The sequence below is a fragment of the Callospermophilus lateralis genome, chromosome 1, assembly GCF_048772815.1.
Source record: "Callospermophilus lateralis isolate mCalLat2 chromosome 1, mCalLat2.hap1, whole genome shotgun sequence".
Taxonomy (NCBI): domain Eukaryota; kingdom Metazoa; phylum Chordata; class Mammalia; order Rodentia; family Sciuridae; genus Callospermophilus; species Callospermophilus lateralis.
In genome coordinates this window covers 29,964,243-29,989,620 of record NC_135305.1, presented here as the reverse complement: position 1 = coordinate 29,989,620, position 25,378 = coordinate 29,964,243, and the positions used below count along the sequence as shown (strand labels likewise).

The 25,378-nt window shown below is 35.3% G+C and overlaps 1 protein-coding gene across 1 annotated transcript; it reads left to right on the top strand.

Moving 5' to 3' along the window:
• The first annotated feature begins 786 nt into the window (after positions 1-786).
• Fam133b (family with sequence similarity 133 member B) lies at positions 787-14,561 on the top strand. Its single transcript, XM_077109932.1, has 8 exons — positions 787-898; positions 8,542-8,639; positions 10,427-10,505; positions 11,724-11,798; positions 11,910-11,942; positions 12,347-12,409; positions 12,847-12,939; positions 14,460-14,561. Exons 1-8 carry the CDS (start codon positions 875-877, stop codon positions 14,559-14,561), a joined length of 567 nt encoding a protein of 188 aa, XP_076966047.1. The 5' UTR covers positions 787-874.
• Positions 14,562-25,378: the final 10,817 nt, after the last annotated feature.

Below are 25,378 nucleotides of genomic sequence, written 5' to 3'. Positions count from 1 at the left end.
TTCCTAATACTCTTTGCTGACATGAAACCTAAGGAGCCATTTTATCCAAGACTATAAATACTTAATATGTAGTACCCTTGTCTGGAGCCTAGATCGTCTCCCTTGAAGCTACAGTGCTGTGCTAACAATATTATGGCACATCTCCCGTTCCTCTGCATCGCGCAGAGGATCGCGCAGTAAGTTGGTCCTATATGTGTTTATCTCCCTTACCTGTTTATAACCACGCTGCTTGAAAGCAGAGATTGTGTCTCAATTGTCTTTGTGTTTGGTCCCAGCTCCAGCTTAGGACACCTAGCTAGTGAAAAGTAGATGATGGAAAATTAGTGTGAAAGGAATGCATGGATGATGGATGAATGAAATTGAATTTATAGGGCGATTTCGTTAGCAACATCTGTGACAGTGTTGTCTTTCTCCTCCAGCAGCTGATGGACTCTGAGCAACCAGTGGGCCCTCACTTTATCCCCAGCACCTGCACCATGTCAACCACACAATAAGCGTTGGGCTAATTTTATATCCCCTAGAATGAATATTTCAACACATAAAGATTGGAAGAAAACAAAACAATCCAAGTCCAGACGGAAACGAGCTGCCTCGGGGAGACCGCCATACAGACGCGCAGGGTCAGCCCCACACCGGGTGGGTGAAAGCTACTGAAATCCCCCAGCAGATCCTTGGGAAGCGCAGGAGATCGCTGGCGCCTGCATATCCTCCGCGGCGGAAGGGGGCGCTGTGGCCGAAAGCAGCTGTCGGTTCGCGCGGCGCCGCTCTTTGGACGGGGAGGGAAGCCGTCCGTAGGATCTGCGGCGGGCCCGCTTCGGCTGCTCCGCTGGCCTGGTCTCTCTCGGCGTCTTCGCTCTGCGCTCCGGCCGGTACCATGGGGAAGCGGGACAATCGAGTAGTGAGTACTCGGCGGGGTAAACAGTGGGGTGACTGGGGGCCGGGCGGCAGGAAAGCAGGTCTTCTCGCCCTTTCCGGCTCGGCGGGAGGGCTAGCGGCTACGCTCGGACCTGGGGCCGCGAGACCTAGCACCCTCCGCCATCCCAGACGCGCGTGCGCCAGGCACACAGTTGGCGCCTTCGGGTCCCCAACTTTCTCCCCGGCCCTCCCTTTTGTCCCCCACACCGCCGCTTCCTCTGGCACTGCTCCCTAGCTCCCTTTCCTCCCGCTCCCGCGCCAGCAGTGCCCACTGTTTACAGCCGCAAAGACTCAGGGGAAATCTGCCCCTTTCTGTCTGTAATTCCGAACTCTGAGGCTCGTGGAGGCTCCGGGACTCTCCTGTTCCTCTGGATCGCGCAGCCCAGCTCGGCGCCTAGGCCTAGGAGATGGCTTCTGCACCCGGGGGCCAGCAGCGCGCCAGGCTTTAGCTACGGATGGGCTAGCATTTGAGAACTGGGGTCGCAAGCATTCGATCGCATACTGTCTGGCGCCAGCAAAAGGGATGTGTGGCGTGGAAATAGTTGGCTGTGGAGTTCCGAGCAGAGTTCAATGCCAGTTTGGGTACTTCGGGAATTAGGCGACTTAGGTTACTTTTCCCCCCTGAACCTGTTATAAAAGGGGATAATTGTTACCCACAATCTCGCAGAATAGTTAGGACCACAAAAGGCATGATGCCCAAGAGAGTGTGTGGCATGAAGATTACTACTCAGTGAGAAAAGGATTAAGTAATCCATAGCAGGAGGAGTAATAAATGATACCTGATAGATTTTTGAGGTTCTCAGGGCATTCCGAAGAGAAGGTACTTTGGACAAGGAAAGCATTCAAATCGCTGGAGGTGCAGAAGGGCTGCGGATTGGTTTCACAAGCCCAGGTTCTGAATCAGGTTGGATGAGCAGTAAACCTGAGAGAATAGTGAATAAGAATGGGTTGTAGCCTGGTGATTCTTGGGCTTGTGTATTACAGAATTTTAATCATTGATTAGCAAAATGAGGAAACTATAAAGCTAATGTACTACGTTCTAGGTTTTGGGTTTTTTTTTTTTTAACAATTATTTGCGGGAGTGTTTGTGTATGTGCTAAAAGAGCCTCACTGTTATGAAATGACATTTTCCAACTTACTTAAAAGCGTTTGTTTTATGTAGTCTGGAATTGAAAATATCTAGGAACCACTGAGGTAGTGAACCTTGATGATAAAGTTGAAGAATATTCTTTTTTCCTGACTGCAAGACTTTGCTGTAGTGTCTTGATGACCGTAGTTGAAACGGTGTTGTGCCAGGCATCAAACTTAGGTTTGAGATGTTGAAATGTTTGGACTCTTTTAATGTTCTTGGGCCTTGAACTTAGAAATCATCTGACTTTGGCTGCAGTTTTTTTATAGAGACCTAAAGTGTTTCATTTTACTGGGAGGAGAATTTTTGTTTTAAAGCATTTGAAAAACTTAACCAAATTAGATTCATTTACTAGAGCATTTTGATAACAACTGCACACTTTTTTGTATGCTATCATGGCACAGAGTGTTCTGGTAACATTTTATTTGTACTTAAAAGATTATGAGAATAAAAACATGAAATTAAGAGGTAGAAAACACATATGGTCTAATTCACTCAACTTATTGCACAGAGAAAGGGATAGGACTGTTTCAGCTGGGACTGGTTAAACTTGGGTCATGTGACCCATTTTTGTTTTTAAGACTCTTTTAAAAAACATTTTTAGATTCACAGCAAAATTTCTGCTTACACACATACATAACCTCCCCATTATCAACATCCCCTCTATTTGTTCTAATTGATGACCTACTCTAACGTATCATTGTCAACCAAACTCAGTAGTTTGAATTAGGGTTCACTCACTCTTGGTGTTATACATTTGATTATCTTGAAAACAATTCAGGTTCATTCTTTCTTTGATGATAATATCATAATTTTATAGATTATAGGGCTATTTTTCCACAAAACTCCCTTAAATTTCAGGTTGAACAATTTTTTAAAAATAGACTTTATTTTTTAGAGCAATTTTAGGTTAACAGCACAATTGAACAGAAAGTACAGAGAGTTCCCTTATACTCCCACACATGTACAGACTCCCCCATTATCAACATCTGGCACCAGAGTACATTTGTTAAAATTGATGAACCTATGTTAACCCATCATGATCACTCAGAGTCAAGAGTTTACATTAGGATTCTCTCTGTGTACATTCTTGAACAATCTGTTAAATAGACATTTTAATTCTTGGGATCTCTAAAGGGCTCTTAAGTTCATGATGGCCACCCTTTATGCCTTTTGTTTTCTGGAAGATTTCTTCTTCTTCTTCTTTTTTTTTTTTTTTTTTTCTGTTAGTTTGTGCCCTCTAAAATAGATGTATCTTATAGATAAAAATAGGTAGTGAAACTAACAAATTAAATTCTGTACACTGTGTCTTTAGTAGTTATACCACATTCCTCTTTTCAAATACCTGTCCAAATAAATATCCCTTTGAGCCCAATTTGCCCTTCTGGATTTCACATGTGCCACAGGCCTATAATCTCAGTGGCTCAGGAGGCTGAGGTAGGAGGATCACGAGTTCAGAGCCAGCCTCAACAAAAGTGAGGTACTAAACAATTCAGTGAGACCTTGTCTCTAAATAAAATACAAAAAATAGGGCTGGGCATGTGTGTGGTGCAGTGGTCAAGTACAAGAAACTGCACAATTTTCATATTTTAGATTTTATTTTCATATTTTTATGAAATATGAACATACAGATTTCATATTTTTATTATTTTCATACTTTTTGGGATGCATAGTAAAAGAATTGATCCTTGGTGATTTAAAGGACAAAGTATTGGGCAAGGGCTGTTGCTCAGTGGTAGAGCACTTGCCTAGCATGTGTAAGGAGGCACTGGGTTTGATCCTCAGCACCCTAAATAAATAAATAAATAGTGTCCATCTACAACCAAAAATATTTTTTTAAAAAAAACAATAAAGTATTAAGTGTTTTGCATGGAACCTAGCACATAAGATTTACTTTTTAAATATCACTATTTTAATTGAACTAAATAATTAAGGTATTTGGCTTGTACTTAAGCAGACCAAGGATAATATTTTTGGTCAAAAGCTTAAATGTAAGCCTAACTACTTCAATAGTAGCTCATATAATTATACTTTAAATTGCCTATAATTAGTAGCATATGAGTATATTACGTTACTATTATTTTCCTCTGAACTAAAAAAATAGGGTTATGGGGTTTGAAATGATGGTGGAATATGTTGGACGTTATTATCCAAAGTACATGTATAAAGACACGAATTGGTATGAATATATTTTGTATACAACCAGAGATATGAAAATTATGCTCTATTTGTGTAATAAGAATTGTAATGCATTCTGCTATCATATAAATAAATTAATTAATTTAATAAAAATAAAATTTAAAAAATAGGTTGGTATGGACTTTAGGAAAGCTGCTTGGCAATTGACATTAAGACACAGAAAAATGTCAATATGATTTTAAGATATGTTAAAATTTTTGAAGATTGTAATATGTGGTGGATATTATGATTTTTTTAATGAAAATGAAAAATTGCCACTCTACCATTTGTGAATTTTTATACATTATTGTTCATCTCTCTGAATTGGAGTGACAGTATTTTGGTTGAATTTTTCTCATTTTGATTACCTTTGTACTCAAAGGGGCTGGGGTTGTGGCTCAGCACTTGCCTAGCATGTGCAAGGCCCTGGGTTCGATCCTCAGCACCATATAAAAAAGGTATTAGGATTATAACTAAACCTAGCATGTTCGAGGCCCTGGGTTCGATCCTCAGCACCACGTTAAAATAAATAAAATAAAGGTATTAGGATTATAACTAAAAAAAAAAAGAATTTTTGACCAGATGCCGTGGCACATGCCTATAATCCCAGTGACTCAGGAAGCTGAGGCAGGAGGATCAAAAAAGTTCAGAGCCACCCTCAGCAACTGTGAGGCACTAAGCAACTCAATGAGGTCTTGTCTCTAAATAAAATACAAAATAGGGCTGGGGATGTGACTCAATGGTTGGGTGCTCCTGAGTTCAATCTCTAGTACTCCCACCTACCAACCCCCCCCCCCAAAGACAGAATGTTTGAATATATATTTTTCTCATTTATAAGGTAATGAGTTACATAAGTGGTGAAAAGGGAGGTCTCGCTTCACATTGTGGTGCATTCGGATATTTTTTTTTAAGTATTTGTAGTTATTTATTAAAGTGTTATCTATTTTTTGGCAACTTGCTTTTACTCTAGAGAAATCTTGGAGACATCTTGTCATATAATATTTATTTTTTAGTTATAGTTGGATACAATATCTTTAATTGATTTATTTATTTATTTTTATGTGGTCCTGAGGATTGAACCCAGGGCTTCGCCCATGCTAGGTGAGCACTCTACCACTGAGCCACATCCCCAGCCCCTGGGAGTATACTTTAATATATTTAATGAGTCCCAGTTGGATGGTGGGTTGGGTGTTTTTAGTTTTGCTGTTGGAGTAATTTAGTGAACATCTTATGTATTTGTACTCTGGAAATAAACAAGTTTTATAGTTTTAAACTTGAATATTTTGCCATTAGTTACAACTAAAATTATGACATCACCAAAGAAAGAAGATGATAGATGTGAATAATATTCCTATTTTATAAATGATGAACTTGCACATTGCACTTCTTTTTTAAAAATATATATTTTTTAGTTGTAGGTGGACACAATACTTTCATTTTATTTATATGTGGTGCTGAAGATTGAACCCAGGGCCTCACACATGCTATGGGAGCACTCTACCACTGAGCCACAACCCCAGCCTTCATGTTGTACTCTTAGGATTCAGTGTTGTTATTTAGGCTGATAATTCCTCTGTTTCAGTTTTAATGAGATATTTGAGGGTTATATATTTTTTAAAAACTACATGTCTCTACCATTAGGTATTCACATCCTTCCCTGATTCTCTAAACATCTTTGACATTGGGAACGCCTGACATTCCTTCCTACTTGTAGGAAAATTATGTCAAAGGTTGTTTTTCATTCCAAGTAATTAGGCTCAGAGCCTATCAATTGAATGTAAGTAGTTGTTCACTCTACCAGAAAAATCTGGAGGTATATTTATATTTGTTATAAAGGTGAAAATGTTTGTCATTTATATATTTTGATAAATGAAATGCAACAGAATCATTGTTACCTTTGTTATTCCTTTTAGAATGTTAGGTATTAGTAGTAGGACCTTAAAATCAAACTTAATAGTAGTCACTTTGAACAAGAATTCTTTTTATTTAAAAAAGTAGAAGAATTTTATAAATATTGACTTTAAATAATTTTGGAGAAATTGAATATAATGATAAAGAAGAGTTTGAGACTGAATTAAAAATCAGACTTTATGTGTGTAGCAAAGTGAATTTTTATAAAACAATATCTCTCTGATAGACATCCTCATTCACAGAGAAACTTTTTTCTCTACTTTGTCTCTGTGTTTAGAAAAAACAAAATCTCTATAAAGTGTTTTTCTGTCACAGTAAGTATAATATAGAGAGAGTACAGTTGAGAATTTTTGTGTTTTTTAAAATATATATATTTAAGTTGTAGATGGACACAATATCTTTATTTTGTTTATTTATTTTTATATGGTGCTGAGGATCAAACCTCGTGCCTCACATGTGCTAGATAAGCACTCTACCACTGAGCCACAATCCCAGCCCCCTGTAGGTTTTTTTTTTTTTTTGAGCCAAAATATTTTAACCATTTTTAAAATTTTTTTATTTTTTAATTTGTTCTAATAACCCATTATTTAAGTGTATAGTTCAGTGACATTAAAGTGCCAGTGGTGTAGCTCAGTGGTAGAGCACCCCTGGCTTCAATCCCCAGTGCTACAAGAAAACATACAAAACAAAACTCCCAAACTCCTCTTCTCCAGATTCCTCATATAAAGGAAATCATGTTTGTTTCTTTTTGCATTTATCTGATTTCACTTAGCATAATGTTTTCAAGGCTCATCCAAGTTGTATTTATCAGCATCTCATTCCTTTGTAAAGCTAAATTGTGTGTGTGTGTGTGTGTGTGTGTGTGTATAAAAGACACATTTTGTTTGTCCACTCATCTCTAGGTAACCTTTTGCATGATTTCACCTTTGAGTCCCTGCTTTCAATTCTTTGGGAGTAATTTTATACTTTGAAGTGGAATTGGAGAATCAGACAGTAGGTCTAGGTTTAACTTTTTGAAAAGCCACCAAATTGTTTTCCACAGCAGCTGGACCATTTATCCATTTATTTCCTGTTCATTGTACACAACAGTGCCAGTTTCTCCACACTTTCTTCACCCTTATGACTTTTTTTAAAACAGAAATCCTAATGCTTGTGAGATGCCATGTTTTAGTGATTTTATTAGTATTTCTCTGAAGACTAACAATGTTGAACATTTTATCATGTGTTTACTGGCAATTTTCTGTATGTCTGAAGAAGATAATCAAGTCCTATGCCCATTTTTGAATTGGGTTATTTGAGTCTTTATTAAGTTGTCATAACTCTTTATTCACTTTGGATATTCATCTCTATTATATTTTCTCTTTTGAGTTATCTTTTTACTCTTTTGAAATGTTCTTTGATGCATGAGCACCTTTTTTTTTTTTTTTTTTTTTTTTTTTTTGCAGTTCTGGGGATTGAACCCATGTGCACTCTACCACTGAGCTACATCCCAGCCCTCTTTTATTTTGAAAAGGGTTCTCACTAAATTGCTTGGGCTGACCTGGAATTTGCAACCCTCCTGCCTCAGCCTCCAGAGTTGCTGGGATAACAGGCATGCACCACCACACTCAATGCACATCTTTAAAATTTTTATGAAGTCCAATTTTTTTGTTGTTGTCTGGGTGCAACTTAAATTGTTATGTTTGCATTTGGTAAATAAAATTTCCATTGGTATAGTACAGTATTTCCTGGAATAGTAGAAGGAACAGTAAATTTAGACTTAGATCTCTCTTTTTTTGGAGACTGGGTCTTGATAAGTTGCTGAGACTGGCCTCAAATTTGGAATCCTCCTGCCTCAGTCTACTGAGTCATTAGGACTATAGGCATGTGTTACTACACCTAATTTGGAATTGAGTTTCTTAGTTTGTTAATGAGCTTAGTGTTTATTACCTTCACTGGGTTATTGGGCCTTAGAAGGAAATATTATAAAGCCATCAGTAGGTAAGAGGTATCATTATTTCATCAACTCCCTGGTAAAACAACATATTTTCTGCAAAATGTTACCTACTTCATAAACTTTCAAGACTTAATGGAAGATTAAATTTAATTTTGATAGTTAGAGGTTTGTTAGATTGGGCTGGGGATGTGGCTCAAGCGGTAATGCGCTCACCTGGCATGCGTGTGGCCCAGGTTCGAACCTCAGCACCACATACAAAGAAAGATGTTGTGTTCGCCAAAAACTAAAAAATAAATATTAAAAAAAAAAAAGAAGTTTGTTAGATTGCTTAGTTGGATATAGTATGCCTTTTATAATAAAGGTTACTTGATGTAAGTGAGCTTTTACGTTTTTTATGGAACTAGTGATGTAAGTGAGCTTTTATATTTTTAATGGTTATTTTAAGGGAACTAATTTGTGTTCTTTCCTCAAGGCTTACATGAATCCAATAGCAATGGCCAGATCAAGGGGTCCAATCCAGTCTTCAGGGCCAACAATCCAGGATTATCTGAACCGACCAAGGCCTACCTGGTAATTGTGCAACAGTTTACCTTTTTATAAGGTTTTGATAAATTTTAAAATTTTATTCTTATAACTTTTATTGATTGCCAAGTGATTGCCAGATAAATGGGGTTTTTTTAAGTAATATTTGACATGTCCCTTCTTTTAAAAGACTATTTAACTTTGTGGTATCCTAAGTTAAAAATAGTGGATTTGAATAATCATGCCAAGTTTTAGGAAGGATAATGTTCAGCTTTATTTCTAGTTTCATCTTCTGGCTTTTCAGTAATTAAAAAAACAACTCACTGAGTAGCTCTGATTTTTTTTTTTTAAGTTAAACATGTATTTTTTAATTTTAGATGAACACAATATTTTATTTTTATGTAGTGCTGAGGATCGAACCCAGTGCTTCACACATGTCAGGAGAGTGCTCTTTCCTCTGAACTACAACCCCAGCCCCTACCTCTGATTTTTTATGAGTAGAGCATTATACCACAGACCTTACTATTTTTAATTATATCTTTCCTTATTATTAATACCATGCTCCTGAAGTAACACATGACAAGTCGGAGCCATTAGCTTCAGAATCCTTCAGAATTTCAGAGTGCCCTGAAAGCTAGGCAGCTATGGCTGAAAGGTATGCTTTATGTAGTAGGGAATACTTTTGAGTTAAGTGAAAGTCTTATTTATCTCCTACTGCATGCACGAGTATAAACAGAATGCATTTTACTTTTAAAATGAAAGGAACTTCAAGGGGGAAATGCTCAAGGTAGTGTATTCTCTGTGGTCAGAGGTCTTTAAGACAACCTTCAAGTGAGTCATTGGTAAGAAGACTTGCAACAGGTAGTGTACTCAAGGTAAGATTTATTACACTGAAAGGATACCAGGTACAATCGACAAAGTGAAGAGGCACGTAGGACAAAATCCAGGAGAAATCAGGCACAGACTTCTAAGGATCCTTGCCTAATGGAATTATATAAGATGTACTTAAATCTTTTTGAAAGGAGTGTGACAATACATGTGAGATGTTGTTAACTAAGGAGGCTCGTTAGTGCCCTGGGTTTTTTCTGTGGACTGATCAGACTTTGCCTTTCATGTTCCAAAATTCCAACCTGACTCTGCCTGTCACATTCCAAAATTCCAGATTCCCAGAAGGAAAGCAGATACTCTGCCTAAACTATGTTGCTTATACAAACGTTTAGGCAGAGTAAGCTACTTGTAATCAGGGTATGATAAGAACCTCCAAAATCCAAGTTCTCATGTGTTCACTTCTGGCTAACCCTGGAAGCTTGCCTTTGTTAGAATAAGCAATTGGTCATGCTGTATTGACTCTTCTCTGCAAATATGTCAGGCACATTATAAGTTTGGAGATCTATTAATAGAATATAGTAGTTTAGTCATATAGACCTTACCTCCCCCTAACACTGAATCTATCAGTTTTCTGACCTTAGGTAAGTTTTTTACTTTCTTCAAGTTTTAGTTTCTTTTTCTGTAAGTGGAAATACATACTACCTTTTTTTATTGGATTGTCGTGAGGATTAAATGAAAATATAAACAGTTCCTGTTTATGTAAGTGCTCAGAGATTTGGTGTGTTGAGTCTTAAAATCCATGTTTAGAAGAGGAGAGATTAGTAGTATCTGATAGATTTTATTATGATTCTTTATCTGGATGTGAACAAAGAAGTTTGAAATTTAACAGTACTGGGATGTAGGTATATTAGAATATTAAAACTTTATTTGAATTTTCATTGTCTTTTTTATAAGCCTCCATCTAATTTGAAGTGCTTGAAATTTTATTTGTACTTTATTTTTTTAAGGGAAGAAGTGAAAGAGCAACTAGAAAAGAAAAAGAAAGGCTCCAAGGCTTTAGCTGAATTTGAGGAGAAAATGAATGAGGTTTGTAAATAGTACCTTTTAAAGAAATAGACCAATTTTTTTTTCCTTATAACAAAAATGAAATCATATTTGCTTCTTTTTTAATCAAGGGTTTGGGGACACCTCTTTAGGTTAAGGGGACTATAGTTTAGTGTTATTTTTTACAGTTTCATATTTAAATGTGTGTTCTCTTTAAATAAGAATAACCATCTTGCAGTAACGTAAATCATCTAAGTTATCTGAGCTTTAGTTCTTTCCTCCCTCTGTGCTCCCCATCTTAGGAATTTTATAGTGATGTTTGCTTGCTTTGATTACAAACATGTATGTAGAATTTCAACCATAGTACAGATTAATTCAGCTTTTACAGTAGCCATCCTTGTTTAAACCAAGCCTTAGTCTCAGTAAAAATATCTTTTCTTCCTCTCAGTATTCTGTGGAACTCCCACACCTTAATATTCTCTTCAAAATGAGCTAAAAGACACCCTTGGTAATAGGGTCAAGGGTTGGCCCCTGAACCTTTTTGTTGCCCAGCTCAGTTGCCCTTAAACTCTTGGTCTCAGATGATCCTTCTGCCTCAGTCTCCCAAGTAGGTGGGACCGTGAAGAGGCATCCAGCGCCTAGTTTGGGGGTTCTTCTTCCTGCCAAGGAGGGCATAAGCCACCTGAGAAGTTAAAGTCTAGAATAATTAGTGAAGAACAAAAGACAAAGTTGGAGAGAGAGTTTCAAAAGGGGAGTTCTTGATAGGTCTAGCCCACTCAGAAGCTGGAGCTGAACAATTAGAAAATGGCTCCCGTGGTTTAATTTAAGGGGATACATCAAAGGCAGGGGTAAGGTTTCAAGGGTAGAGTCTTGCTTTTGTTGTCTTGCAGTCAGCAGGTTGATTGGCATCTTGGCAGGTTACCCCATCTCTGGTGCTGTGTGGGACATGGTAGAGCAGAATAGGAATTCACAGTGTCTCTGGGCAGTCTTACACAAAGGAAATGTCCACTGGAAGTTCCCATACACCAGATTTTCATATTCACTAGGCTACGATGCATAACACAGTCCACACACAGCCCACACATGGCTCTCAACATGGGACTACAGACATATGGCCACCAGACCCACCTTGTATAATTAGAAGCTGAGGTGGAGAGAAGTATTAGAAGATGAAGGAAAGGAAATAACGGTTGTCTCTCTCTACTAAGTATATTAGTACTGGATTGATAGACTCTTATCGTGTTTATAACCTTCTTGCAGAATTGGAAGAAAGAACTAGAAAAACACAGGGAGAAATTATTAAGTGGAAACGAGAGCTCATCAAAAAAAAGACAGGTAGTACATTTTTAGCTTATTGCTATTCTTAATTCAGTTTTCACATTAGTGCTGTATATTGCTATTAATAGATCCATTTGAAAACTTATTTAGATCTCTGTTTCCATTTAGAGAAAGAAAAAAGAAAAGAAGAAATCTGGTAGGGTGAGCAAAAGTTTTCTATTTTTCTAAATGTTATAAATAAAGAGTCTGCAAAAAAAAGTAAGAATAATATATTTAAACCTGTATACTAAAAGTAACTTAGATTCTATATGGGTCAAGCAGTGTGGTGGCCATGATTAGAGGTGTTCTATCAGTACCATGAAAGAAAGATGCCAATCTCCTTATAACCTAGTTAACTCCTTTGTTATGATTTAAAGAGCACGATTGACAACTTATTGTCACTTTTTGTGGGGGAAGATGGCTTTTATATTTTAATGTTTAAATCTTATGAATATGGCATCTGTTTCTCAGACACTAGATTGATTTCACTAAGTACTTTCAGAGACTTAGCAAAGGAAAAAAATTCCCGCATCTCACAAGCTTTAATTGTTTTGTGCTTGGTCAAGTATTCATCTTCTTCTTCATCAAGCTCTGATTCTTCCAGCAGTTCTTCAGATTCTGAAGATGAGGTAAGGATTGCTTATAATAGTTCATTAAATAATATCTCTAACTTTTTAATTTCAAGAGGAGAAACCTATTGAAATATCTGTTAGAAATGTTTGTTTCCAGGTTTTGATTAATTATAAGGTAGAGCACAATAAGTGAAATAAGACATTTAAATATTACTATTTTTAAAAAATTTTTTAAATTTGTTCATATAAAAATATCAGTAGAAGAAAAAGATTTGAAAAATCCAAAATCCTATTGACTAAGTGCTAAGGATTACATGTGATTCAAATCATTTGACTTTGACTTTGTAAAACAGGAAAGTGATGTTACATTGTGAATATTAATTAAAGAAAAATATTTACAAGCCAATCTTATTAAGTGTTGTTCATTAAGAAAATTTTGATATTAGTTAAATGCATAAATTATATTTCTGAAACAAAGCAAATGTTTTCTATAGGATAAGAAACAAGCAAAACGGAGAAAGAAAAAGAAGAACCGTTCTCATAAATCTTCTGAAAGCTCCACTTCAGAAACTGAGTCAGACAGTAAGGTAAATTATTATTTAAATTATTAACATTTTTGTAACAGAAACATTAAGTTTTTCTTTTAGTTCTTCCTGTCTTAAATTGCTCTTAAGAAATGAGATACCATTTGATCCTATGACATTTAACTGATTTACTTACTAACACATGTAGCATTTAGTAATTCTCTAAACTTTTATGTTTCCATGTCTCTACATCTCTATAACATTATTTCCCTATATTCATAAATAAATTGTAATTCAGAGGAGGGGTAAGGTTCTGATTAAATTCACTAGTGTTAGAATTGGAATTTGAATCAGTATCTTCTAATATCTGATCCAATATCCTTTCTTCTGTACTGTACCTAAATTTGTTCTGTATTAACCAGAATTGTGAGGCACAACTGGCTCTTCAACTTTAGAGATCATTTTTTAAAAGGCATGAGATTTTCTATAAAAATATTGATTCTGGGGACTAGGGGTATAGGTTAGGTTAGGTGTAAAGCTTTTCCTTAGTATGCATGAGTTCAGTTCTTAGCACTAAAAGAAAAACTTGATTCCTGGGCTTTATTTCCAGAAGGTTTCCCCCCCCCCCAGAGTTTGATTAATAAATCTATATTTTAAAAGATGCCTTATATGACTCTGATGCCCATGAACCACAGTTTTGACAAACAGCATACTACAGTCTCAGGAAACTGAAGCAACAGTTTGAGTTTTATAAAAAGTTTCTTTTTGTCCCAGTGAGATTTCTTCTGGCAAAAAGCCTAATGTCTAGAAAGTACTCAGTGTTGGTTTCTTATTTGTCTTTTAAAGCAGCAGTCTTATTAGTGATAGTTAACATTAAATTAAATATGCAGTATGTGTTAAGCACATAGTGTTTGACTTTTACCTTCTTTAATCTCAACAATCCTCGAGAGTAGTTATTTGTTAATCAACTTTATGAATAAGAAAACTGAGGATTAGAGAAGCTAATAGATAAATCTAAGGGATTAAAAGCAGAAATTCTTGGCTGGGTGTGATGGCACACCCCTGTAATCCCAGCAGCTCAGGAGGCTGAAATAGGAGGATTGCAGGTTCAAAGCCAGCCTCAGCAATTTAGTGAGGCCCTAAGCAGTGAGACACCCTGTCTCTAAAAAAAATACACAGAGTGCTGCAGATGTGATTCAGTGGTTGAGTGCAAAGAAATTCTTGCCTCCACTTCTGATGAAGAAAGTGGCTGGCAGATCAGGTTGATGGATATATGAGCACAGGGTGAATTAGAACTACAACATGTGACCATCATAGACAAAGATTATTTCAGATAATTTTAAGGGTTCATAGATTTGATATATAACTAGATAAATTAAACATCCTATTCTGTTTCTAAGCAACTGTCTGTGTAATGAAGATTTTTCTTTTGTTTTCAGGATAATATGCTGATATTGGAGTAAATTTTTTTTTTACTCATAGAGCAAATCGTTTTTTTGTCCTTATTCTGTAATGTCCTTATTCTATCATTTGCATTTTAAATTGATATATATTTACAGATATATATATTTTTATTTGTTTAGGATAGTTTGAAAAAGAAAAAGAAATCAAAGGATGCAACTGAAAAAGAAAAGGTAACTATATTTTCATATTGCCTTAAGACACTCTGTTGTGTACAACCTTAACCTCAGGAAATCAACAATAGCTGAGCATGGTGGCGCACATATGTAATTCCAGTGGCTTGGGAGGCTAAGGCAGGAGGATCACAAGTTCAAAATCTGCCTCAGTAACTTAGTGAGGCCCTAAGCAACTTAGGGAGACCATGGTTAGGAACCCCTGGGTTTGATCCCTGCTACAAAAAAAAAAAAAAAAGGAAATTAACAGTAATATTAACAATAGTGTTAGTTAATAACAGGAAATTTGGGGCTGGGGTTGTGGCTCAGCGGGAGTGCTTGCCTTTCACCTGCAAGACCCTGGGTTCGATCCTCAGCCCACATAAAAATATGTGAATAAAATAAAGATATTGTGTTCAACTACAACTAAAAAATAAATTAAAAAATAACAGGAAACTTAGTTAATAAATCAGAAGATTTTTTTTAATATCTTTATTATATTTTTATGTGGTGTTGAGAATTGAACCCATTGCCTGACGCATGCTAGGCGAGCGTGCTACCACTTGAGCCACAACATCAGCCCCCAGAAGATTTATTTCTTTTGCTTTTATGGTATTTCATGTTGATATGAAGAAATGTTTTAATTTGAATTCATTATTAAGGACCAGCAGAAGAGTATCCTGAAGAGTTTGAATTTGGATAGATTAATGGGTCACGTCATATTTAAAATAGAGATTAAACATTTCCTTTGCTTCTTCAAGACATTTTAAGGCCATTTAAATTTAAAAAAAAAAAAAAAAGACCTTTCAGATTGAATATACCATACGTAAATTTTGAAAATCTTTTATTTTATCAGAACATATTTTCTCTTCATATGTGACTTACCTATAATTTTGTTTTCTTTTTTGTCCAAAGAAACTGATCTCACAATATTGCCTAGCCTGGCCCAAAATGTACTCAAGTGATTCTCCTGCCTCAGCCCACTCATTAGTTGGGACTTTGGGCACACACCCAGCATGACTTATCTGTAGTTAATGCTAATTGAGCATATTAACTGATCACAGGAAAGAAACCATAAATAACATTGTGGAGTTTTTCAAAATGATGTCATTGTTTCCTTCTGAAACTTGCTTTTTTAACTGAGCATTACTATTGATATTTATCCTTGTTGATACTTTAAGTTCATTTCTTTTGTTTATATTATTCACTACAATTTATTTCTCCTGTGGGTGAACGTTTAGATTGTTTTCATTTTTCAATAATACAAGCAGTTCTATTGTTTATATTTCCTATCCAGTTCTCCTTTTTCACAATTTATTGTTAAGTCAGATATACCTGGGAACTATAATTTCTGGGTTACAGGATATGCATACATTTAATGTGTCTGCATTTTGCTCAGTAACAGTGCTTGTTATTAATTTGCAATCCTGCTAGTAGTATATGAAAGTACTCTTGTCTCACATACTTGTTGATACTGTGAGACTTCTTTTTTGCCAATGTAAGGTATACAGATGGTATAAAGAAATGAAAGTGTCTTCATTTGCTTATTAGACATTTAAATGTCATTTTTTCTGTATTGCCTATTCCTAATCTTTTTTTTTTTTTTTTTATCAGTCCTGGATTTTGATAGCATTCTACTATCCAGTTATAACCCTAGTCTCTTTTCTTTCCTAGTTTGTAAGAGATATATTTTGGATACTAATCTTTCAATTATATAATTGATAATTTGCTTTAAAATTCTGTCATGTGTAACTTAAGGAATTACAGAAGATACTGCAGTAATATAAACAATAGAACTGCTTGTATTATTTTAATAAAAGGATTGCTTTGTTGGAATTAAAGATTTAAATCATGGTAAATGTCATCATTTTTAGACATTTCTAAATTGAAAAATGAATGATTTTCTAATAAATGGAAGGATTTCTAATTAGAACTTAGAAACCATAAAATTTGTGTGGCGTGGTATCTTTTTTTTTTTTTTTTTTTGAGTTAAGATACTTGTTATTTATTTTTCATAGGACATTAAAGGATTCAGTAAAAAAAGAAAGATGTATCCTGAAGATAAACCTTTATCATCTGAGTCCTTGTCAGAATCAGATTATATTGAGGAGGTAAGTAAGAGAAATGGAAGTTATTCAGTTTCAGAATACATTTTTTCAGAGTATAACTGCATATGACTGGTATTTTGATAATTAACCATATTTCCACACATCTTTCAGATCTGATATATTTTATTTTTATTTTTCTCATATTATCTTCTTAGTGTATACATTTTGACTACATGAAAGAGGCTATATAATGTACACCAGAAACCCAGCATTTGCTTACATGATTACCATAGAATATCGCACATACTAACTTCTTGTTTTGAGTTACTATTTGGGGAATAGGAAGGTATGGAAAAATTGTTGGCATGACTTCAGTTTTCTCATCTGTGAAGCAAGAAAGGAGAATTAGGTCATCTGCAGTCCCTTTCAGCTCTAACAGTTGCTAAGATTTTTTTACTCTATTAGTATTAGAGTCCATTTTTAGTTAATTTCAGGTCAGTAAGTTACCATCTTTAAAATGTTTCTCTCTTGACCTTGGTTTCCTCATCTGCAAATTAGGAACTTATCATATTATTTAAATTGTGACAACTAAGTGAGACAATAAATTATAAAAGGCCTTATGGTAATGCCTAGGACAGAGTAAAGGTAGCTAAAGTCTACATAACTCTTGATAGAACTGTAAAATCTCACCTAGGGTTTCACTAGTCATTGATTTTTCAAGCTGCAACTTTCCATAGAGATCAACTTATTGAGCTTTCAACAGTATAACATGAGGGTCTTGCCCTTTGTTTAAAGCACACTCACACAGAAACTGTTTTTCCTGATTTCTTCCTTACTGTGTTGGCTTCCTGCAAACACCCTGTCCAGGTCTTTCTCTATCCATCCTGTTTCTCATCACCTCTCTTCTCTTTTTGTTTGTGCCTTATCTCTTTACTGATTTCATTGTCTTTGGTTTGTAATAATGGCCCTCAGTCCTATCAGTCCTATTGTCCCTGTGTTGTAGCAGTATTTTGTAATGCTCCCTGAAATAAAATCCATAGCTTATATAAATTATCTACACTATTTTTTACACTACTATCCCCTAAGAAATATAAAGAAATGAAAGTAATTATGTTTTTTTAATTATATTTTAATATATAAATGATTAAGTGTGACAACAATGAATGAAGTAAAATATTCTTCACTGATACTTGCATTTCTGGGGCATGCTTTATAGCTTAAAATCCAGAACAAAATACTCTGTGATTTTATTTACAGTCAGTTTATTTTCTGTATCATAAACAGATTCATTACATGAATTATTAGTACACTATTCAATATCACATAGCATATACAGAGCTCTTCTGGACACTGCATTAGAGCATCCCTTGCTTCTGTCTGTTAAATGTATATACAGTACACCTATTACCAGCTCATCATTGTAAGGACAAGAATAATAACAAAAAAGTAGTTTCCTAATTGTTCTTTAGAGAGAGCTACCACAGTTTTGCAAGCTAATGGCCTCTAATGCTAGTGGCCTTACCTTTAGTCCTTATGCCTCCTTACGTTGTTAACTACATTTTAATATGCTTGTGTTATGTACTTATTCAGCATTTAGGCAATTTTAATACTCTGATTTTACATTAATCACCTCTGTCTGCCTATATGATAACACGTAAAGCTTAATATTACATATCTTACATTTAGACTTAACATTTAATATACATAAACTCATAGCACCTTTCAATTTAATTTAAATCCAGTGTACCACTTTTTAAAAGATGGAAATAAAATGTAAATGGGGTAGTAAATGTTATTTCAAAGAATTTTAATCATTTCATACCTTTTGTTGATACCATAGAGTGAGATAAATACCATGCCCCTTGGAAATGGATACTACCTCCGTTTTTATGGATGATGAAACTGAGGTGGGATTCAGATCCTGGTATGTTTTTTGAGAGCTCCAGATTTTTTTCCCACAGTACCACATTGTTTTAGGTGCTAAAAGGGAGTATAAGAGAAGCCTCCCAGAGATTTAAAAAATCTTAATTTTCTTTTATATATATTTTTATTGAAACCTCATTGAGATATAATGGGTTATTTAAAATATGATTTGATTGTTGAAAGTTTTTAAAGTATTTTTTTATTTGTTGACAGACACAATACTTTTATTTTATTTATTTGTTTTTGTGTGGAGCTGAGGATCAAACCCATGCAAGGCAAATGCTATACCAACTGAACTACAACTCCTGCCCCTTGAAATGTTTTTATACATAACTTTTGAAGATACATTAGGGAGTGAAAGAAAAATGCATTGAGTACAAATTACATAGTTTGTCTTCACAAAAATTTTGACTTTCTAGGTACGAGCAAAGAAGAAGAAAAGCAGCGAAGAACGAGATAAAGCAACAGCAAGTATCTCTTATGTTTTTACATGACAACAGCAGAGCTCTTTGGGTTTAATATAAAATGGGTAGTGCTAAAGCAAGATTAGATTTACTGAAATAAAATAAATTATTGGGAAAGGTGTGGTATTCAGCAGCTGTACTTAATGGGTAGGAGAAAATCATGTTGACTTAGTAAAAAAGGGAGAATATCCTGGTGGCAAACGTCTCATGTTTCTCTATTCCAGTGTCTTACTATCAGGAATATAAGCTCAAACTTTTGTTTGACTTTCTTAAGCTTTAGAAAATATGGTGATTTCTTGTCTTTCAGAGTAAGTTACTTCCAGATCTGCCAAACCTGAAATAACAGAAAAAGCCTTTCTAAGCACTATCTGCAATGAAAATAAACAGGAAAATTACAACATAGATGACTCACTAATACCAAAGATTCTTTTGATGGTTTTCAGAACAAGCTCTGCCATTATAGAAATTGAGAAATAGGAAAGGAGAAAGAGGGCCAAATGAGAAATAGAGCAACAAAGAGAAAATGGTGAATGGAAACTTTTTCAAAAAGTAATGCAGACCATATTAGCAAAGTAATTTAAGGGCTTTCAGTGTGAAGTTTGGGCTCTGACCTCTGAATCTGTTTTCTTAGGAACAGGTGAAAAAAAAAAATGAGGACAGCATCACTTATAGGTCTGGGATAAGTTCTTCCCAGAATTTCTGTAGGTTTTAAAATGAAAAAGCGTTTTTTGTATGAAGGTTCCCCTGGTAATATACAATTCAAAAATAACATTTGATGTGCTTCAAAGACCAAAGTGATAAGAAAGACTTTTTTTCCTGAGTGGAAAATAATTTGGCCAGAGACTGCTTTGGTCTATCTTCAGATTGGTTAATTAATTGAAGACATGTGCCATATATGGTGGTGCCAGCTTCAAAAACTTGGAGAGGTCCTAAGCAACTTAGTGAGACCCGGTCTCAAAAACTAAAAGGCTGGGTTGTATATCTCAGTGGAAAGCATCCCTGGGTTCAGTTCCCATTACCCACCCTGCCACCCTCCCCACCCACCCCCACCCCCTGCAAAAGACAACCAAATTCATTTTGGATAACTGTAGTTTGTGTTTGTACACTTTCACTTTTTTATTATTTTGGGTAGTATATATTTATTCAGAATTTCTATTCAGTTCTTTGCACTTTTGTAGGTCTTGGAGATACAGTGAAGTATAAGATAAAGAAAAGTGTATATTGTTTATACTGTGGCACTAAAGGAGCCAAAGAATACCTCTGAGGGGCTGGAAATATAGCACAGTGGTAAAGCACTTGCCTAGCGTGTGCGAGGCCCTGGGTTTAGTTCCCAACTCTACAAAAAACAGAGCAAAATCTCTGAGGAAAGTAAAATTAGGCTGAAATCAGATTTACAAGAAAGAGCCAGCCATGTGAAAGTCAAAGGAAAATATATCCTTGGCAGAGAGAACAGCTAAGGACCAATAGTAGGAAATGGCTCAAATGTTTGAGAAAAATGAAAGAAAGTACATGTGGCTTATACTTAGTACTGAAAGAGGAATAGAATATGATGAGGTTGGGAAGGAAACACAGGCCATATTATATATTAGTGTGTTTGGATATTAATCAGAATGTTGTGAAGGATTATTTTGAGAGTTTTAAACAACCTGAATTCTTTACAGTTTAAAAATACTTCACCAGAATAAGAATTCATACCCTATTTGAATCAAATGTATGATATATGATATGTCAAGATCATTGTAATGTTTTGAGCAACCAATAAAAAAAAAAAAAATACTTCACCAGCAGAGACTAGTGGACTCAGGTGAAAAGTAATGTTTATACCGTGTGAGGGGGTGACAAAAATGAACTGGGCCAGGTGCCATAGTGCACGCCTGTTATCTCAGTGGCTTGGAAGGCTGAGACAGGAGGATCATGAGTTCAAAGCCAGCCTCAGGAACAGAGGGGTGCTAAGCAACTTTGAGACCTTGTCATTAAATAAAATACAAAAATAGTGCTGAGGATATGGCTCAGTGGTCGAGTGCCCCTGAGTTCAATCCCTGGCACACACACATACACACAAATGAGCAGGCATGGATGGATTTGAGGTACATTTTGAACATAGATGGTAGGACTTGCTTCGTGCTTTGGATGTGGAGAGTAAAGTTAAAACAAAGAAGGTAAAAGCTTTGACTTAAGCAAAAGTGACAAATTAATTGTGCCATTTACTAAAGTGGCTACTAGAAGATTTGGAGACAAAAATAAAGCATGTTGTTATAATGATTTTAAATATGTCTCCTGGACAAATAGGTCTGTTAACGAGACACTTAAAAGTTTAAGTTCAAAGCAGTTAAGACTATATGGTAAAGATTTGGGCATCATTGATACTTACGTGGAAGTTAAAGCATGTGACTGGGAAAACATTGGGAAAGAAGGGAAGGAAGCCCCCAGGAAGGTTGTTTTGAGAGTAGCCAGCATGGGAAATGAAGAGGTCTTTGTGATAAAAGAAAACAGCAGAGTGACATTAATAAAATAAGAAGAAAAAATATTTTGAGAAGAGAAAGGTCACTTAGTTTTAAAAGCCCCAATTGGGGATGGGGATATAAATTAGTGGTAGAGTACTTACCAGGCATGCATCAGGCCGTTGTTTGAGTCTCAGCACATGAATGAATAAATGAATGACCAAATTATAAAATTTTGGACTCTTGTAAAATTCCCTAAGTACTTAAGTATGTACTAAAAAGAAAATCATCAAAGTTACTGCAATTCATAGAGGTCTTAGAAAATCGTGGTTAGTGCTAATAGATATGGAAGTGGATAGGAGGTTGCATTTCCTGTCCTTAATATGTCTATTTTTGTTTTTGTACCAGGAGCACTTTATAGCCCTTTCTATTTTTTGTATTGAAACAGGGTCTCACTAAGTTGCTGAGGCTGGCCTAGAACTTGTGATCCTTCTGCCTCAGCCTTCCGAGACACTGGGATTCTAGGCATGCACCTCCGTGCCCAGCAAGTCTTTCTTTTGGTGTAACCTTCTCAAATATCTATTTTTCCAGAAGTTCTGCCTTCACTTCTATAGCAAAAGTTGTCTGGAAGAGCTGGAGATAAGCAGAACTTCAGCTCTCTTTCATCTTACTCAGAATTTGACTACTTTTTCTAGCCTCAATGGCATTTAATTCTAAAGATTAAGCATTAGTTTTAGAAGCACAATAGCCAGACATGGTGGCACTCGCCTGTAATCCTAGCAACTCAAGAGACTGAGGCAGGAGGACCACAACTTTGAGGCTAGTCTCAGTAATTTAGCAAGACCATGTCTCAAATTAAAAAAAAAAAAAAAAAAAAAAATTAAAGGGTTGGGAATGTAGCTCAGTGGTAAAATGCTACTGGACTCAATCCTCAGAACCTTAAAACAAAAATAAACGAAGAAACAAAAAAACACATTACAGTAGTTTTCAGCTGTACGTCAATATTTCGTACTAATGAGTTGCTGTTAATTTAATAAAGTAGTGCTTCCAGACTGAGCTGTGCATAGTATGTGTTCCTATTTACTTAAAAATAGCAGATTTAAGCCGGGTTGGGTGGCACACGCCTATAATCCCAGCAGCTCTGGAGGCTAAGACAGGAGGATCATGAGTTCAGAGCTAGTCTCAGCAAAAAGCAAGTTTAACTAAGCAACTCAGTGATGCCCTGTCTCTAAATAAAATTCAAAATAGGGCTGGGAATGTGGCTCAGTAGTCAGGTGCCCCTGTGTTCAATCCCTGGTACCAAAAAAAAAAAAAAAAAAAAAAGGCTGATTTAATATTTCTGTTCTCTCTAAAAACTATTATTTTACCAAAACAAATGTTATACTGTGATGGGATACTCCTTTGCAGTAGCTACAATTACTTTACTTGTAGAAATTATAAAACAGGAAATATAACAATTGATAGCATGATTCAATTTAATTTATTGTCTACAGGAAATTTTGTTAGAAGCTGTGGTAATGTGCTAATGACTTAAGTGTTTTGCTGCCTTTCTGAAAATCAACAAAAGGGCTGGGTTGTGGCTCAGCGGTAGAGTGCTCACTTAGCATGTGTGAGGCGCTGGGTTCAAACCTCAGCACCACATAAAAATAAATGAAATATATTGTGCCCAACTATAACTAAAAAAAAAATTTTTTTTTAAAGAAAATCAACAAAAAGACTCCTAGTGCTCATATGATACTGGTAGTTAGGACTCTTGGAAAAATGTTTTGAGTAGTTTATCTTATATAAATTGCTTATAGTAGCTTAGAAGTACAATTGTAAAGATGTTCATAATGTGCATATTTTCATGATGTAGTGATGATATCTAACGTAGAATTGTCTTTACAGGAAAAAACCAAAAAGAAAAAGAAGCATAAGAAACACAGTAAGAAGAAGAAAAAGAAGGCTGCTAGTTCAAGTCCTGACTCACCGTAACAATAAGAAAAACCAGGATTCCCTTATAAAGAAAGTGCAATGTCAAAGGAAATTTCAACTGTGAAAATTATGACATATTTACTAAAATGCATGAATTTTCTTGTTTTAGAATTATTCCTGGACTATTAGAGCCACTCAGAGGCCACTGTGTGGAAGGGCCATGATTATTGCCTGCTGCTTGAACATCTGTTTTTTTTTTTTCTTCCAGTGCTTGATAACTGGAAGATAATACACTGCAGTCATACTAGTGGTTAAGATATTTGGGAATAAAGCTAATATTTTAAACTAGAAGTACCTAGTGATAAATCAACACAAACTGAATCTGAATGCATCTTTAAGGTGTAATCAGAATTGACCAGATGACTCTAGTTAAAATTTTTAAAGTAGGGATCACATTAATATTTCAAAATCCTTACTGTGTAGATAAGTGTATTTTAATTTTTTCCCCCTTGTATGCTTTTATTTACCTGGGGAAGGAGATTTTAAAGTGGAGGGGGGTGATTTGCTATCTCTTTAGCTAGCAGAATAGCGTGCCTTTGATCTTCACACATCCTACTTTTATGGACACAGTAGCCATGCTTCCTAGGGAGGTCAGAGCTGGGTACCAACAGTCTTTACCCTTTACTGAGCTTAATGACATCCTTGGACTTTATCATATGCTGCCTTGAGTGAACCAGAAAAACAACCCTTTACAGCATGAGAAAGTCCCTGAAGCTCTGGTATTTATCTCCATGATAATAATAACTGAATGTTTTTTAGTTTTAGAATGTGTTACGTCATTTGAATTAAGTTTGACTATAGTTTGGCTTTGGAGATAAAACGTTTCAAATAGACACTGGTACTTTTTGGACTTGATAGCTGAAGATTCTAAAATGCATGTTTTATACAGTTAAGTTTTAACTGGTCAGGAAAATTTTATGTAACCAGCAATAGTTACTTTATTTTTTGTATGAATTTTGTTTAGGCTGCAATGTTTAGCTTTTGTTAACTCCTTACTCTTGCTGTCTTAAGTTCATTACTATGTTTAGTGGCATACTTGCCAAGATATTTAGCATGTAAAAAGCAGGGTTTTGATTTTTTTTTTTTTTTTTTTAACAGCTTCATATTGAAGCTGAGACTTACATAAACAAGTTGAATGGCAGGCCTGGTATGCTGTATCTTGTTACATAAAGCTGTTGCCAGAATCTTAGTAAATATAATGTTTTAAAAGCTTGTTGTCTTTGTATGTTAATAACAAATTATAATGAGTTAAATTTAAGTGAGAGTTTTATCACTGCTCTTTCTGTGTCATATTTTACTAAGATTTTGTGCCTCATATCTTCTGCTGAATTATTAGGAATGTTAAAAAGAATTGATAAATCACTTTCATTTTACATTTTTATATAATCAAGTAATATGAAATATAATTTGATGTACAGTTTTGCCTGTTACAGGGGGTATGCTGATTATAGTGGCATATGCACAGAACATTTTGGCATGACGAGGCTGAATAAATAGCTATTTTACTTAAAAATAGCTGTGTTCTTATCTCCCTTTGGGTCACAGGTAGTTATAAAGATAAATACCACTTGGTTAGTAGGTAGATAAGATAGAACCACAAGTTTTTTAACTATAAAAGTAACATTTCTTAGAAAATTCCTTTAGATTTTGTGCTTAAGACTGCATACTGTCAAAAGATATCTGTGCTCAAGTACACAGAAATTTTGACCAGCATTTCATATTCCAAAAGAAAATTGTTAATGAAAGTACCCAAAAAAAAATTATTAGGTCATTTGTTGCTTAGTTTTGCTATGAATATAGAAGCATAGCTTTATAGACTGGTCCAGAATATAATTACCCTGTCCCACTAGAAGCAACTGTTCATTAGGCTGGGGAAGAGGGAACAATGTGATTTGATAAAAAACTATACTTTTCAGATTCTGTTTACTGAATATGAAACACCTTTTTTCATTGTTTTTCTAATAACAGTCTTCCAGTAACGTATGGAAAGAATATTTGACAGTAATGCTGTCAGTTATGTTTATTTCATAGTTAACTAC

Coding starts and splice junctions, on each gene's coding strand:
- Fam133b (XM_077109932.1), top strand. CDS start 875: ATGGGGAAGCGGGACAATCGAGTA. Junction 10,506..11,723: donor TTGAGGAGAAAATGAATGAG/GTTTGTAAATAG, acceptor ACCTTCTTGCAG/AATTGGAAGAAAGAACTAGA. Junction 11,943..12,346: donor AAAAGAAGAAATCTGGTAGG/GTGAGCAAAAGT, acceptor TGCTTGGTCAAG/TATTCATCTTCTTCTTCATC.